Source organism: Pezoporus occidentalis, unplaced genomic scaffold (assembly GCF_034315485.1).
Source record: "Pezoporus occidentalis ecotype Australia unplaced genomic scaffold, CSIRO_AGI_Poc_V1 ctg11, whole genome shotgun sequence".
NCBI lineage: Eukaryota > Metazoa > Chordata > Aves > Psittaciformes > Psittacidae > Pezoporus > Pezoporus occidentalis.
The window spans coordinates 3,195,396-3,212,409 of NW_026912886.1; the positions used below are offsets into that span (position 1 = coordinate 3,195,396).

Consider the following 17,014-nt stretch of genomic DNA (forward strand, 5'->3'; position numbering starts at 1 on the left):
TATGTCAACATCTGTACCTCCTACTGCAGTCTTAAAAATAACATTAACAGGTACCTCAATACCTGCTCTCAGTCCACTTTGTCCCTATAGCCTGTGTCTGACAACAGAGTTCAGCATGGCAGGGGACAAAGGATGGGGAGCTGATATGTCTGTTCTTGCACTCCTTCCTAGGCACCTGTACCAGCCACTGCCTGATACAGCACACTGAGGTGAATGATCTTTGGTTTGACCCACCCAAATGTTCTTTTCATTTTGTGTTATCAGAGATCATTATTTTTATACTTACATCACTTCCTTGATGGTTCTAACTAAAACAGTACTAAACTGTTGTATTTTATATCATTACATCTTCTGTGTAATTGATACTGAATACATAGATTTATTTTCTTAAAGTCCAGTTCAGATCACTTTCCTTATCAAAACACAATATCAACAAAAATGTTTATTCTGGAGCTTTCAACTGTCTCACTCATGAATGGAACTCCATTTTAAATAATCACAGAATTACAGAATGGAGCAATTTAGGCTGGAAGGAACCCTTAGAAGAGAATCTGTTCCAACTCCCAGTTCAAAGCAGGGCTAATGTTGATGTTAGATCCAGTTGCTCATCATAACATAAAGTTTTGATCTTAAAAGCTTGTGTAATGTTTCAAAAAAATCTCCCTCTGATGAAGAAAATAACCCAAACAATTCTTGTACTTTTGGTGATGTGAACCCACAGCTTAACTGAAGTCAGTCACAGGAACACAGGCAGCAAAACTCCTTGGTTTCTGCGTTCCTGTGGACTTCTTCCAGATTTATACCAGCCTTGCAAATAACAACATTATTCATACATTTTGGTTTGCAGCTAGAGAAAAATTCATCTCCATGAATTCTGAGTATCTCTTATGTCTGAGGCTTCTCTTAATCAGATCCAGAGCCAGAGGGACACATGTTGTTTATCCTCCAAAAAAACCCACCCCAGACAACAAACCACTGGCTGAAGAGGGCTGTTCACTTTGCTACTGTACTTTTTACTGTAGTGGTATTTTAGATGGACATGTTAAACATGATAATAAGCATATCTTCTGAGCAGGTATGCTTCTCTAAAGCAAACAAAAGAGAGGAAGGAAGGGAGATACTGTGTTAGCTGCAGAGAAAGGTAATGAAAGAAAACTGAAATTATTATACTGTTCTCCAACATGGAAAACTGTCCTCATGGCTGAAGTGATTTCATCACATTTTGAGTAAAAAACTCCTGCCCTTGTTTGATACTTGCCATTTTGTTTGTCACTTCATTTTACAAGAAGAAATTGCTGAATCCATTCTTTATTTTCTGTAAGTAGAAATCTGCATTTGACAAATGTAGCTGAGGGCAGAATGTAGCCATCTGCATTTTAGCAGTGAGATTATAAAGTGTCTGTTTATTCGGTTTATTCCTTGGAAATCAGATACAGCAAAAAATTTCATTGAATTTTTAATTTTATACCGTTTGTTTTTCTGTGACACAAATCCTTCATCTTTCCAAGAAATACCAAAATGTGTGGTTTTCTGACTAGAAGTATGATGTCTTATTAAGGGCATTAAGCCTTATTTTAGTGGCTTTCAGGCATTAATTAAATTATTACTTAAATTATTCTGGCCAACAGAAGACAAATACATGGTTTATAAAACTTACTCTGAATACATTTTGTAAGGAAGAGCAAAGCAGCAATGCCTTTTTTTCTTTCCCTTGCTGTCAGTTTTAACCACTTAGAAAGCAGTCAGGGCACTGCATATTTCATTAGGATTTCTCATCTTTCCCAGATTCACTGGCTTCTCGTAAGAATTATTTCTTTCTGAAGCCACAATATTTTTGGAACAGAGGACAAGGAAAAGTTGTGTTCTGTGGGCTTCTAGAGGTAAGGACCAGGTTATTTTTTCAGACAGTGTAGTCCGTATACATTTCAGCATCAGTGCTGGCACCCTGTGTCACTCAGACAGCGGGTAGCTGGAGACACATGTGTGAGTTACCAGATGCACTGTGGAGGCAACAGCTTCTCTCCTGAGGGTGTGACATGGGCCCCATGTCAGATGATGGCAAAGAGGCTGTAGTCACTCCCGTCAGTAGCCTGTACCCGCCTCGGACAGAGTCCCGAATGCCAAGTCAATAAAACCTCCTCAGGCACTGAAGTGAAGCTTGTTCTTAAACGTTTTCCTGAATCTTAGCACTAGCGATCAGTATCAGGAGGACCAAGTGCTGCAACGGCTTGCAGCCAGAAAATATCCTCAAAATAATTCTCTGTGTGTGAGCTGGTAGGTGTTAGTAACACAACACAACTCTGTCAGACAATACATGCACTGAAAAAACAGATGCAAGCTCTTGATGCAGGGACTTACATCTTTTCAAGTTAGGTCTTTTAAAGGTAACCTCTCCGTATGAATGTTGTGACAGACATTTCACCACTTCTGAGTTTTGTGCGTAATTTAAAAGTACAGAGATTCCTTTTTACTCCACTGGAGCTCCCCAAGATGAAAATGTGGGTTCTGGCTTTCCTGGAGATGACTGTGACACATTATGGGCTGGAGGAGCCCAGGCATGCAGAACATTCAGGCACACCACCACTGACATTGGAAGGGAAATGCCTTCCCCTGCTTCTGAGCATGGATGTTGAATAAGTATAATTCACTTAAACCGGTCAGCTTGGGAATTAGATGTTTATCATTAAAATAAGCAGATTTAAATGAGTATGTTTAGAAGCATGAAAAGAGTTCATTGTAAACTCGACTGTGCTTGGTACACACAGAGCTAAGCAAAGGCTCCTGCAGACGCAGAGCACTGATACCTTTGTCCCTACAATTTTTGTTGAAAACCGTCTTATAGTCCATCTAGAGTAGGTGGCCCCCAGCAACACCCATAAACTGCAGTGAGCTCAGGACCAGTTTCTCCATTAGCTCTCCAGTGTGAATGCACTTTTTTACTCTCCTCCTACAGCCTAGTTTATCTACTTTTTTCATAACTTTTTTCATACAATATAGATGTTGTATGTAAGTAAACACACATACATACAAATATGTCTGTCTTAAGAAAATTAACCTAGACATTAAAAAAGACCCACATCCAAAGCAAATAGGAAAAAACCTACCAAACCAGTATAGAGTCTCTTTTGTTTCTCAGCCTTATATTCACTCTCGGGATTCTTACAGGATTGTTTTTTTTCCAACACTTTTTAGCACAGTCTTATAAATTTATGTAACATTTCCATATTCAAATGGAATACTAGGTAGGCAAACTATTTTTGTCCTATTTCCATAAAATTGCTGTTACCTTCTGCTGGGAATCAAAATGTGAAACTCGTGTGAAATTTTGCTCACTTCTAGCATTATCTAGCATTATGTTTTTGCTTTAATAGCTATTGTAGTTCATATTCCCCACCAATTACTTTCTCAATGAAAACACTTCCTACCTCTCCTATTGATATCAGCTAACATAAAATCCACTATGGAAATCCCAACTTTAACATGATCAGTAATCACACAGTGCTGTAAACCCAGCTGAGCTGAAGAAGTGTTTTGGTATTCTTCAAACCCAAGGATGAAGCATGCCGCCGGGGCTGTTGTGTTTCATCCAAACCACCAGAGTGTGTGGAGCCCAGGAAGGGGCCAGATTAACAGTTTAAATTTTGTCCCATTGTATCGAGCGCATCAGGGCGGTTTGAATTTGTAACACGTCATCAGCCGTGTTTAATGGCTGCAGACCAGCATGCTCATCCTGCTGCCACATCCAGGACAAACCCACTGCCCTTCCTCTGTTCGGGCAGGTCTGGCTGCAGATCCAGCACCTGCCTCAGAGGAACCAGAGCAGCTCTCCAAAAAGTCGGAAGGGAATCCGCTTATGCCTAATGTCTGTATTTATGTGGAAGCTGGTCTGTATTTTGTTTGTTTATAAAAACAAACAATAACAATGGAATAACTATGTTCTGTGTAAACCATTGTTGTTGTTTTTTTTTTCCCTATAACTTTGTTTTTCAATAAGAAATTAACTAAACCGAGTAATATCTAATGATGAAAACCAGGAACTACACCTATCGAGAGTGCTTTTCAAGGTGGTTCAGAAGCAATGTTAACAGATGACTCAGTGTCTGGCTTATGACAGTTATGACTGTTACATTATGGCATTCCCATTTTATTTATATTCCAGTTTAGGAGCGGCGGTTAGAAATCGGTGGAAGTCAACCACAGGGCTTCGAGCCCGAGGAGGGCAGTTTGTTAGCAGGACTGCAGCCCTCGGCTGTGGGTATCTTTACTTTGGTCCTTAGCAAACGTCGTCCCCGGGACTTGCGCCGACTGTGTTCTGGTCAGAACGAGGAGGAGCAGCACCGGGCGGGCGGCAGCGCCCAGCGCCCGCGTTCGTGGCGTCTGCGCGCCCACACCTCGGCTCGTTTCATGCCCCTTTGGCGCCGGGTGCTTTGTGCTCCCCAGGGGCTGCGGGTGCGGGTGCGCGAGGCGGAAGCGCCGGGCCGGGCCGGGCCGGGCCGCGGCCCGCGGAGGCGGCAGCGCGAGGGGGCGCACGGCGCCGCACGCCGCCGCGCCGGGATTCCCTCAGGGGATGACGTCCCGGCGCGCGGCCATTGGCTGTGCCGCGGCGAGTTCTCCATTTATGGACACGCCGCCCGCGCGCCGCAGTTGTTCCCGCCGCCGCCTGCCTTCAGCTCTCCCCGCTGGCGCGAGCCCCGCCGCTCGCGGGGCCGCTGTGCCCGCGCCGCCTGCGCCCCGCCCGCGAGCTGCGCGCGCGGGGAGGGCGGGCTCGCTCCCTCCCCCGCCTCCGTTCTCCCCGCCCGTCAGTCCCGGGGCGCCGGCGAGTCTGGGCAGAGCCGCGGGCAGCGGAGCCGCCGCGATGGTAAGCAAGGAGCGAGGCGGGAGCCGGCGGCTCTCGGGGGTGGAGGGGCCGTGCGGTGGCTCTCGGCGCCCGCCTGCCGCGTCTGACCGTGCCCTGCCGGGAACGGGCCGCGGGCAGCGCTCCCTGCCCCGCGCCGCGCAGAGGCGCGCGGTTGTGTAACCGGCGCCGTCGTGTGGGGAGCGGGGCCGAGCCAGGCACTTGCCGAGGAGCGGCCGGCCCCGGGGACCCCGGGCCGGTGTCGCCGCCGGGGCAGCGCGGGCAGCGCGTCCCGTCGTTTGCCTCCCATTGTGATCTAAAGAGGCTTTGAGCGTTGGTGTCCTCAGGTAAGAAGAACTTGGTGTGAAGGTGGCGCCAAGGCGTTGTTGAACAACAGGTGACGCATCTGCGCTGCTTAAGGGCGCTTCGTGAGGGGCTTCTGCCCGGGGAGCACCCCAGCTGCTCTTTCCAGGAACTCGTGTCCCAGTACCGGCGTCTGCTCCGGCCGCCTGCGAGCGGGTGCCTGGCGGCCGGCGGCGGGACCACTTGACTTGGTGCCGCAACCGCAGCTCCCGGAGCCGGTGTTCGGGGACGGCAGCTGCGGGTCTTGTTGAACGCCTGTTGTGATGCGGGGATGCGGTATCACTCAGACGTATCGGTCCTAGGGTGAGGAAAAATTGAGGTTTAGGAGCTGAGCTCGATTTGTCTTTGGTGATTGACTCCTGATGATTGATAATAGCTTTCATAGTGAAGTAATCCGAATAATAATTAAGACTACCTGTTACTCAAGAACTTGGAGTAAGTAGTAAAAACTCGTGTGATAATAAAGTAGGTTAAAATCCATAACCCGAAAGTTAAGGTACTTGGGAAGTTTTTGCATTATACCTGCTGAAGCTTAACTAAGGTAAAGTTTTAAAGACTGACTCAACTTAGTGCTTGTGTATTCAGAGCTTTACTGACTTAAATGCAGTATTAGCTTGTGCCCTTTGCTCTCAGTGTCTTTGGAAGGATGTCCCTCTTGTTGCCAGTGCCTGTGTTTTGATTTCCTGAGGCAACTACAGTTGTCTCTGGTGGCACCTATGTTGAGCACAGGTCTCTGATTTAAATAAAGCATTGCAGAGGCTAGGAAACTAAAACTTCCGTCATAGCCAGCCGTAGCAATACCTCCAGCTCTCACAGTCCTGTTGCTGGTAAGGAGCTTTGACTGAGACATATGTATTGCTTCGTGAGTTGATTGTTTAGCCAGGTGGTTCAGATCAACTTTTGCTCCTCAGTACCAGTTCCTGTGATCACAGGCACCTGTGGCACCTTCAGACTTCCTGGTAGAGATGATCTGTCATTGCCTAGGTTGCTGACATGTTAAATGGGGATGGAAATACTTGGTGCAGGTCCATCAGAGGTGTCCACCTGTTAACAATAATACTTTGAGAACAGTGAGTCTACTAGTTGATCTGCTGTGCATCCATTAATTTGTTTTTAAGGAAAGGTTTTAATCAAAATACAGTTCTTGTAAGTATATATAACTAATTGGTAGCATATTCAACAAGTTTTACTTTATCCAAGTAAAAGAACTGGTTGTCTCCATAAGATACCAGTTTTGGAGAACTGTTCAGGCAGTTACTCTCCAGCTTTTAATTTGATACTTAAGTAGTCTTGAATTAATCTTTTCCCTGTGAGATCTCAAGCTAATGTGAGCTGCCTTTTTTTAAGACTGTTCAAAAGGAATAACTACAACAAAACCAGAGAAGATTATTTTTAAAAGTGCTAATTAAGAATTATGCCCAAATAAATGTTTGATAACCATGAGAAGGTAGCATTTTGTAGCTTAGCTGGCAGAAGCATTGCCTGGCAGCACTTACAGTAACTGCTTACAAACATGATTCACACTACTAATATCCTGAAACTATGCTCATTCTCAGTGCTCTGTGAAAAAAGTCACGTTATTTCTCTTATTCTTGTCTTGACAATTTTGATGGGGGGGGCGGCAGGGCAAAATGTCAAAGGAGTGCTTTGTGTTCTCTGATTGAAGGGGTTTTTCTGCTATTCTGTCTCTGTAGACCTTAGAGAGACCTTTTGCTGTTCTGGCAGGGCCCACAGTGAAGGGTGCTGAGTTACCATTAACATAGCTGTAGTTGTTTCGTGCTTCTCAGGTAGTCTCATATGGCAGAGCACATAGAGGCGTAGATGTTCTTTCGCTAGTCTCTGTGCGGTGGTGCACTTCTCCACTCAGGTGTGCTGGCTCTGTGCAACTCGGCAATAGGACCTTTTCTGCTGGCTTATTTTCAGTCCAGATCAGTATCTATATCCAGGTAATAGTGCGGTTTGAGAGATCATGCAGATGTCAAATGGTGGGTGAGCTGTTTCATGGCTGTGTGCTATAGTACAAGGTGGGAATGAGCAGCAGTGGGACAAACTGCATTAAAGCTGACAGTTTTGGGGGACATGTGGCAACTGTTGATTTTATTAACGATGTTTTTCCTCTTGAAATTCATCCATTTTGTTCACTTTTGTTGTGGTTTAAGGCCAGCCAGCAGCTAAGTACGGTACCATGCAGCCACTTGCTCCTCAGTTGAAACTTTGTTTTAATTTTTTATTTTTTTTTTTAATTCAGGGTAAACCAGAGCCTCTTAACAGCTTACCTGCAACTTGCAAGTCTTCAAGTATGTGTATTGTGTAAGTGTAAAGTAGACCCACTCCAGTAAAGGAGTGGATCCCTAATGTTAGGAAACCTCTGTGAAACTAAGCTGAAACTTCACCTGATGTTACATTTCACTTCAAGTTAACTTTGTGGCTTTTGCTCTTACACTGCGAGTTTGGACCTTGGTAATGTCATTAGGTAGTTCATGGAGGTGCACTGGAGGATCTTCTGGAGTTGGATAGAGAATCTGTATTGTGTTACAAAAACTCGTAACATTGATGTGACAACATGATCTTGAACTGTTCATTTAAAGTAGCTCTATAGTCTTCAGGGAAATATTGTTCCTCAAAGTGCTGTCAGCTGGCTTTGACTCTAAAGATGAAAGATGGAACATTCATCAGCAAACGTAATACTGTTTCTATGGCATAAACTGCTACCATTTTTATAACAGGCAAACAGCAAAAGGCAAAACCAAATAAACACCCCAAGAACAACCCACTAGTGATTAACTTTGTCTGCTTTTGCATAATCTTTGTATATTACCTCTACTTAAGTCTTGTACCACTTTGCTGGGGAGCGTGAGAGGGGAAAGACTCCAAGAGCAAGCAGGTTCAGCAGTATCTGGATTACATCACAAATTGTTGAGCAAGCCAGAGTTGTCCAATTCCCTTAAAAAAAAAAAAGTTTGTATGTTGGTTTTAACCACATTTTCATTGCTAAGCATTTTTCTGTAGCACCACAGCCTGTTTTATCTGGGTATATTTGTGTCTTCCTGTTTCCACATCTTCAACAAAGATGGAAGATGATTCGTAAGACGGAACCTTTTTATAGCAGTTCAACGTAACTTGGTAACACTAGTGGTCAGATATTTATAGCCCAGTCCATGAAGATGCTGGGGATGTCTTGATTAGTTGTAGTACCTGTAAAAGTTTGAAGAAATGAAAATTACTCAGCTTGGCCTGAAAGGACTTGCTAGCCTTTAGGATTTGGTCCTAAAATAGCTAATGTGTGATGTGAACCTTGCACTATTTTAAGTCTTTTCCTGCAAGAAAATCAAGCAAGGCACTGATGCTTCTGTGTTGGAAGGGTGCTTTTCTGTCTGGTGCTGCAGACAGCAGCATAAGCTCAAATCTTGCTCTCTGCCAAATGTGGAATAGTAGAGAGGGTAACAGCATGTGCTTTGCATTATGTCTAGAGGTGCATTAGTGGAAAAATCTTCCATCTGTATGGTGTTTCTGTCTGGCCAATCTATAAAACACAGTAGCATGTTCAATAGCAAAGTTAGCGATTCAGACTTGTGTTTTGTTTACAGGTTTACATTGTGTGCATGCTTCAATCTTTCTTTCTAGTTTAGTTCTCCAGAATGGCTGATGCATATCTTGTGTGTTGGAGCACTTTTTCAGGTAACACTAATTTATGCAGAGTGTTACCTAAATGCAGCTTTTGCAGCTGAAAACTGTACATAATTGTATATGTATATATGTTTTAAGCATTTTTCTCATAAATTGTCTTGCCTTACGGAATTGTCGTGTGTCCCCCCCGTCCCCCCCCCCCATACATAACTAGGTTGTTGTGAAGTAAATGGGATGACAATGCTATTAGGAGTTTAACTAAATTATTTGCAGCCATTTTTGCCAAACTTGAAGGGATAACCTGCTCCAGTCTTAGCTGCATCTTAAAACATTGCTGCATGTGTGGAATGAGGAAAGCTAGAATGAGCTTTTTTTAGAGCCTTTGTGATAGCTAACCAGTGAAATGTTATCAAGCTTTTACTGAGTTCTCAGTAAAATCCTAGTAATCATTTTGGTTGAAAAAGACCTTCAAGTTCATCAACTGCAACCATTAACCAACAGTGCCAAGTCCACCACTAAACCATGTCGCTTAGTGCCACATTTATGTATCTTTTAAATACCTCCAGGGAGGGTGACTCAGCCAGTTCCCTGGGCAGCCTGCTGAGTGCTTGACAGCTCTTTGGGTGAAGAAAATTTTTTTTTCCCAAATACCCAGTATAAACCTCCCATGGTGCAACTTGAAGCAGTTTCCTCTCATTCTGTCACTTCTCATCTTAATGTAGAAAGTACGTTTCCTTGCTTGAAACACTAAGAAGTTTCACATCTCTTTAGATAAGTCTTCTCAGTCCCTTTTGCAATAATTAAGTATCTTTCATTCATAAATACCAGTTTACTCTCTTCCTAGTTTTAGAAACTAATCTAGAAGTGACATCAATCTAACTGATCATGCTCTTCTCTTTCGCAAGTTATATCAAAGAATAAAGGTTTTTGTACTCTCCTGTTCGCAGCTTCAGCATAAGGAATCAGAAATACCTGCATGTTTAGAATTGTCTTCTAATACAGCATGCATGTGTTATTAATGTATAGATAAAGAACATGTAAATAAATGTCTCCAGACCTACAGAAGAGCCCTTTATATCAGTAAAACCTAATTAGTTTTAGTTGGTGCATCTGATGAGGAAGTGAGCAAAAAGGTAAGAGGTAATCTTTCCTCCTCAGCTCCTAGCTTCTACACTTACCCAAGGACCCTGGGTAACCATAGGAGTGAGCTTACTGTAGTTCTATGAGGACTTCTGACACAGATTGCTTTAGTTCTGCTGATAGAGACTAACTTGGGATTGGCCTCTAAATTGTCAGGTTTTTGCCTCCCCTTTGATTCTGGTTGTTGCCACAATATGTGGCTTATAAATGACAAACTGATCTGCTTTCCTTTTCAGATTCATAAAACACTATTGTAATGCAGTACTTAAGTCTCCATTTTTTAGGAAGCTGAATTCCAGATCTGGATGGTGTGTGGCTACAGTTATAACAGCTATTTTATAAAGGGATTTTACACCTAATTAAAAAGTTTTGTTCTAGCAGTGAACAGTGCAAGACTAGAGGGAGTAAAACCAAAGAAGCGGTTCTCAGAACTGATGAGAGAGTGTGTGTGTTTTACAAAAGGAAGGTAACAGCAAACACAAATTGCTGGGCTTTGGCAATAAAGGGTTGGCTTGCACTGTCGCTACAGTTTGAATGAAGGCATTCTGCTATCTAAAGTCTTGCCTTAAATATGGGTAACAAGTTTACATCAGCGTAAAGGCTAAACCTGACGAAAATCAAGCTACAGTTCTGTTGGACATTTTCTCACCTGTTGGCAGTTGTTCAGTTCCTCATTATCCTATTGTCTGTCAAGGGACTTTTCTGGTCAGTGCTGGTCACTAGCAAATGACCAGCATTCCTATTACTCCTGTGGAAGTGTCCTCCACTCCCCTCACCTCCTCTCTACCACTTGTGTATAAGTACTAGTGGTGTATAGGCTGCTTGCTAATTTTTGAAACTGCTGTAGCCAAAGGACTGTGTTAGCTGTTGTATTTTGTTTGACTTCTATGATTTCTACTACATGGGTAGTATTTACGAATTACAAAGTATTTACGAATATCAGAGAAACATGGCAGAAAGTAGAGAGGATTTTTTTCTCCCTATCTCGTGATCAGAACCGAGAGCTGTCTTGTACTCTGATAAGCTGTTTAGGCATTCACCTCACCTAATCATTAACTCTTGTGTAATCTTAGCCTCTTTTTGTCCTTCTGGGGGAGCCTGGGTGCGAGGAGCTTTTGTTTCAGTCAGGTCTTCCTGGGCTCAGTTGGGTCTTTCGCATCTCCCCCTCCCTTCCCCACATTCCTGAGATGCCAATCACTGTCCTGCCCAGGAAGTACAGCTGTCCTCATCTCCTGACTCATCCTCATCTTCTAGCTTTCCTACCCTCCACCCACTGATTTCCTCCCCTTCTACCCTCACCTCTTAAAAAATGCACATGCCCTTTGGGGAGACCAGGTGTGCAGTCATGTCCTGGCAGTGTGTGGGCTTTGTTCTCTTTGCTTGACTAAGTTATTTAGTTGAAACGGAAAAATCAAAGTGGTATTGGTAACTGGAGCTCAAGTCAGACTTATCAAAAGTGATGCTTGTTGGGAAGCATACTTAAGATGCGCTTTAAAGTATGAAGACTTGCCTACTAACATAACTTACTAAATTGAATAACTAAATGTGAACTTTAAAGCCAGGTGTTAGCAGATCTGAAGCATGCTTCATGATTGACACCGTTCTGGAAGTGTATAAGAAACTATAAAATGGGTCTTGTGCTTTACTCTCCTGTTATCTGGGTCATCCTTTAGCTGCCAGAAGTGCCTCTGGTGAAAGCTACTTCTGGCTGTCAAAGGTAATAATACAAAAGGTGACTGCTTTATATTCTTGGGGTGGCACGATGATAGAGCTTTGTTTAGCCTACTTCATCAAAGAAGGGAACATAAATGGTTTATGCAAAAGCATGTGCTTCTAGAAGCTATTTTTGTGCTTTGTTCCACAATCTGAAGTCTAAATAAGAGGTTTTTGTTGGCATCCTTCAAACAGGACTAGCAGTCTAGCTGCACTTGTCCCTGTACAGGAAGTGTGAGGGTTTTTTTTCCTTGCCAGCTCAGAACCACTTACTGAATCACCTTCATCAGCTGAGCCTGAGTCTGTAACCAGTTTTTGGTCAGCCTTGTCTAATTTAAGTGTTGAAGTCATATGCAAGTCTGAACAATGCAGCCTGATACCCTTTGTAAAACATGCTGAATGTTCTTAACACAAAAATTTGAAATCTTTCATGCTTGTGACTTATGAAATAATGTGCTGCCAGATGTTTGATCCTGCACCTAGGACAGTCTTATGTTTTCAATCTGGTATTCCACAACATTTGTAAGGCTTGAAATTCTAGGCAGTTTACCAGTGTGGGCTGTTATCTTTTGAAGTGATTTATGTCTTTTCCTGTGCTTTGAGTTGTATATTGCTAATAGCAAAAATACAGGAAGATAGAAGTTGGGACCTCTTGTCAGTAAGATATATGCAGTGCCAAGCAGTAGTCAAGAATTTGTCTCATCTTGTTTTGTTTTGGTTTTTCTGCTTTGAAGGATGCAAGTCTGCACAAATGCTTAAGTGCTTCCAAATTTGCTTTTGCAGTAACTCTTAACCCGGTGTTATTCCCAGCTCTGTAAAGAAGTATGCTGGTACAGAGTGTAGTTGATTTTTAAAAAATGCTATCAAGACATTTGAAGTCCTTTGAGTTGTGACCCCTGTACACTCTGATAGCTTGTTTGATATAAAAGCACTACTGATCTGGGGGGTTAGTAGGGAGATTCCAAGACCAAAAGTTTACCTAGGTATTCTAAACATATATGTGCAGCATTAGCATTCTGTTAGCTGTTAGGCTTTGAGCTGTTGTAGTTCTTCTGGTGTGTACTTGCACGTACACCTTTTGATCGCTCAGGTTTTGGACTATTGTATTGCAGATGTTTTGGTATATGAACTGAAAATACTTCATTTGTTAAGTGAAAGCAGTGTTGCTTACTTTCACTCTTGAAGGAGTGCTGTCATTAAACCTATTCTTAAAAGCCATTTCATGGTACTCAAAAGCAAGTGCATACTTTCATGTTTGAGTATTTGTTTTTTCTTTCAGTATTTGAGAAGAATTTGATTTCTGTTAATCATGAAAGAATTAGTTTTCCTGCACTACATCCCCAGCTGCATGCAGTACATACCTAAAGCAAGAGAAATGTGCGAAAGGATTTATAACATTAATTCAAAACAGTCATGCTTACAGTACAGATGTACTGGGGATTTCGGATTTTGTGAGATTCATTCCAGAAAGGATATAAAGCTACAAAACCACTCATCCTTGCTTTCTGAGCACAGAGGTACTAGCTATCTACATAGTCTGAATTAATAAGTAATTGTACAGTATCCCTTCTGGTAAGGGAAATGAAATATGGATTTTGCATAATTGATTCCACTGTTTTGGTATTTGCACTTCCAGATTGTTACCTAAATATGTTTTTGAAGGAACTGTAGTAATAGGTTGCAGTCATCTAGGGGAAAACCTAATTAGTTATGGGAATCATCATTGAATTAGACTTGTATCTTATTTAGTTCTATCATTTTTGTTGATTCTTAATGTTACGGTTTGTATGGAAGCAAGCTAGACTGACACACAACTCCTATCCGGAGTCTTCCGATATCTTTCCTGCCATAATCTGAATAATAAATTTGGATACTGTGGGATCTGATGTATTACATGATTGTATTACATATCGCTTCTGTACCATATGCTATCTGCTGACATTGTTCTTGTGTAAACTTGATAGTTTTTGAATTCTGAATTGCTTTAATCCATGAAAACAAGTATTTGACTTTAGCAAGTAAAATACAGTAGTCCCACTAAGAACAGAATTACTTCAGCTAGATTTTATTTTTCTCCATTTAAAAACTGTGTTTATGCACAGTCACGTTTCCAGGGCTTGAAGCTGTATTGTTGGTAGTCTCCAAAGCCTTTTTCAGTGCTTCCCCTCAACTCTAAATATATGCACTGGGAGTGACTATATTGGTTAAGAATTGCTACATTCAGCAAACCAAAAATTGCTGCGAAAATGTTCTGGTCCTTGAAGTGGAAAAGTCAAAACAACTTCTCAGGGTAGGCTGATTTGGATGTTTTTCAGGTTTTTAGGGTACCCTGGCTGTTCTTTGGGTAGCCTGGAAGATGTGAATAGACTGGAGTATGGTGGCTTTTTGGAACTGCTGGGCCATGGTGGAAGCAGAAGGTATAGGCCTACCTGCTGCTACAGAGTAGCAGCTTAAATATGCTGTGATGTCTGTGGCAAAAGAGATAAAAATGCATAACTGACTCCTGAACTGTATCCAAACTGTTAGCTGTTTACTTGCTCCACAGTGGCTGTTGGCTTGGCAAAGCAGTTTTTTCCTTCTTCTTGGGTAGTCAAGAATTCCTAATTACAGATGCTTAAAGCTCACATTCGCTAGATGCCTTAGGAAGGGGTGGAATTGGCACAGAGTGCTTTTGTGAGTAGGAATGCTTTTCTTCCAGGTAACAGATGGGGCTCAGTGGACCCCAGTGGGTTCATATTTGATGGCCAGTGTCACATTCCAATTACCAGTCCTCGATGGCAAAGTCCCTGCAGGAGCAATGTCCGAGAACCCCATAAGGACTCAAGTCCTGTTCTGTTAGTGATGGTAAGTTATAGGAATAGACTTTCAGGAAATACTCTTTGCTCTTGAAGTTGGAAGTGGAACTTCTACAAACTGTGCTGTTTGTGGGTTGTGTGTGATGGTGGTTTTTTGTGTTTTTTTTGGCACTTCTCCTTTTTTTAAGGAGTAGGTGTGATGTGGGGGGAAAAAGTGAACTTGAAAATTGTTTGTAACAAATGGAGGTCCTGTGTGGCGCTGCTTATGCCTATGCAGGGCTGACTTGAGGTTTGGCCTTTAATGAGCAAAAACTTGAGTTGCGTTTAAAGCGGAGTTGGGGAGGGCGGGAGAATAACTTAATTGTAAGAGAGACCACTGCTTTTGCTGTTTTGAAGTGTTTCACTTGTGTTTTGTCTCAGCATTGGGTTGCTATCCCCAAAGTCCAGGGCATGATCATTTTCAAATGAGAGGATAGGCACAGGTCATCATCAGAGCAAGTGAGATTAGAGGTGTACCTAACCAAGGGAAAGAGGACTTGACAAGTGCCTGAGTGTCCACTGTGTGCAACTTGAGATACCCTACCAACCAAGTCTGATTTCTTAGGCTGCTTAGATACTTGTTTATAACTGCATTACAGCACTGTGAAATAGCTGTCTGCATGGCAATAAAGGACTAGATCCAAGGTACCAAGGAAAATAAGAACTTGCCCAGTTTGATACATGCTTTAAGTAACAAATCAGTGTATATGGTATGTGGTTATTGAAACTTAATTTATGCAATTGAAATGGGCTCTGGTGTGGTTAAGAAAGGCACATTCAATAATGGAAATTAATCTGTCCTAGCTTAAAGTTGCCTTCAAACACACAGAATATATATTCTCTACAGAATTGAATGCAGTCTCCTTGGACTCTGTCTCGGGAATATGTTAAAAACGTGCAAGCCTCTTTTGAGGCTCCAAAGTGGTTAAACTTCAGCAGCACACAGTAGTAGAGAATGGATTACTTCATGTAGATAGTACTATTGTTAACTGACCTTTTTAATATTGAAAGGAACACTTAGTTTACTGGTTCCTCATGTCAGCTACCCAGCTGACTGCTCCAGAAGACTTAAAGCTGTTCCCTTGAGTACTGTTCTTTAAAGCTTTTCTAGTGGCAAATAGGAATTCTGGTTCCAGAGTTCTTAATGCCTGAAATACCAGCACGCCCAGTCCACAGAGACCTGATCTCAATATGCAGAGTAAGTTCATGAACAGCAGTGATTTCTTCCTGTAGTTTACTTTGTGGTTTTATTCTTGGTTCATTCTAGGAACACTGGAGAGGAAACAGAACAACAGTGGCTACTTATCGCCATATTTGGTGTTGTTCTAGACAAAGTGAACATCCTTCTTCACTAACAGAGTGGTGATGCAGTGTTTGTGCACAATCTGACCTCCTCAAACGATGGGTTAATCTTGGCAGGGTCATACCAGGTCTGTTTTCTTTGTCGCTGTCTCCAGCGCTGTTTTCTACATGAAGTTACAGTGATGTTAAGCAGTTAGGTGGCACTGCTGCAGTCGATTAAGATAAGTGGCCTGCATCTTGACAATACTAGAAACTTGTCTTTACGTAGTTCTGTAGTCATTGTTCTGTAGTAGAGATTCCATTGGTTTATATGTTAGCAGTGGCGCATTTTAAGTTATGAAGAACTGGAAATAGTGTTGGCTACAAAGTACTTCTAGGGAAATGAGCACAGGCTTTAATTGCTGATAGTGAAAGAGAAAAAAATTAGAACATTAATGTCAATTGCACCTTCTAACTTGATCCTTGGGTTGCTTTTTTTTTCCTTGAGACCCGTACTTGGGTAGGTTTATGTTCTATTCTGTATTCCCAGTACAGATCTGAGGGGAACCCCAAGCTCTAAACCTGGTTTCGTGAACAGTCGCTAGTAAAGCCATCTTGAGAAAGAAGCAAATATGGTGTACTTTAGAAATCACTGTGATCACTAGAAATGTAATCCATACTGCCTGCTAAAATAATTAGCTGCTGTTCCCATGCAGTTCACCAGCAAAATACAAATTAATTATGTGTCAGCAGGTTCTGATATTTTGGAGTCCAGTGCTTGGCCTCTTCTTGCTCTTAAGTGTTGCAATCTGTACTTAAACTCAGACTGGGTAAATTTCAGCTGCATGTGTCAGACTGCCCAAAATAAAGCCAGTACGGATATAGTCTTGACAGAACTAAAACCTGCCAATTCTGGCTAAGGCAAGAGTGTCTGTAACCCACCCAGAAGAGCAGAACACAATACAAAATTTTAAATCCCTGTTTTGGTGATGTAGGAGAAGTTTATAGCTAAAACAGCTTTTATCCAGTCCTTTCGTGGAAAGGAATTTAAGAACTGTTTATTCTGAAAACAGTCTGAACCATGTGAAAGATGACAAGTGCTGAAGCAAGTATATTTGGGCTGTATTGACGGTACAGCCTGTACCCTTAGTGCATAGGCAGATACTTCATAAACTTTTTGGCATCACTAAGGATGTTCTGATGAATCTGTTCTGAAGGGAGT

The 17,014-nt window shown here is 42.3% G+C and overlaps 1 protein-coding gene across 2 annotated transcripts in view; it reads left to right on the forward strand.

Annotated features, from left to right (window-relative positions):
• The first annotated feature begins 4,733 nt into the window (after positions 1 to 4,733).
• Positions 4,734 to 17,014, forward strand: part of MYO1E (myosin IE) — an 81,975-nt gene continuing 69,694 nt past the window's right edge. The window contains exon 1 of one of the 2 annotated variants that reach the window (XM_062627178.1): positions 4,734 to 4,858. In XM_062627178.1, the coding sequence (XP_062483162.1) occupies positions 4,856 to 4,858 (3 nt within the window). In that variant the 5' untranslated portion in view covers positions 4,734 to 4,855. Of the gene's footprint in view, positions 4,859 to 4,987; positions 5,182 to 17,014 lie in introns of those variants that run through there. The other variant, XM_062627187.1, reaches the window with a different exon arrangement.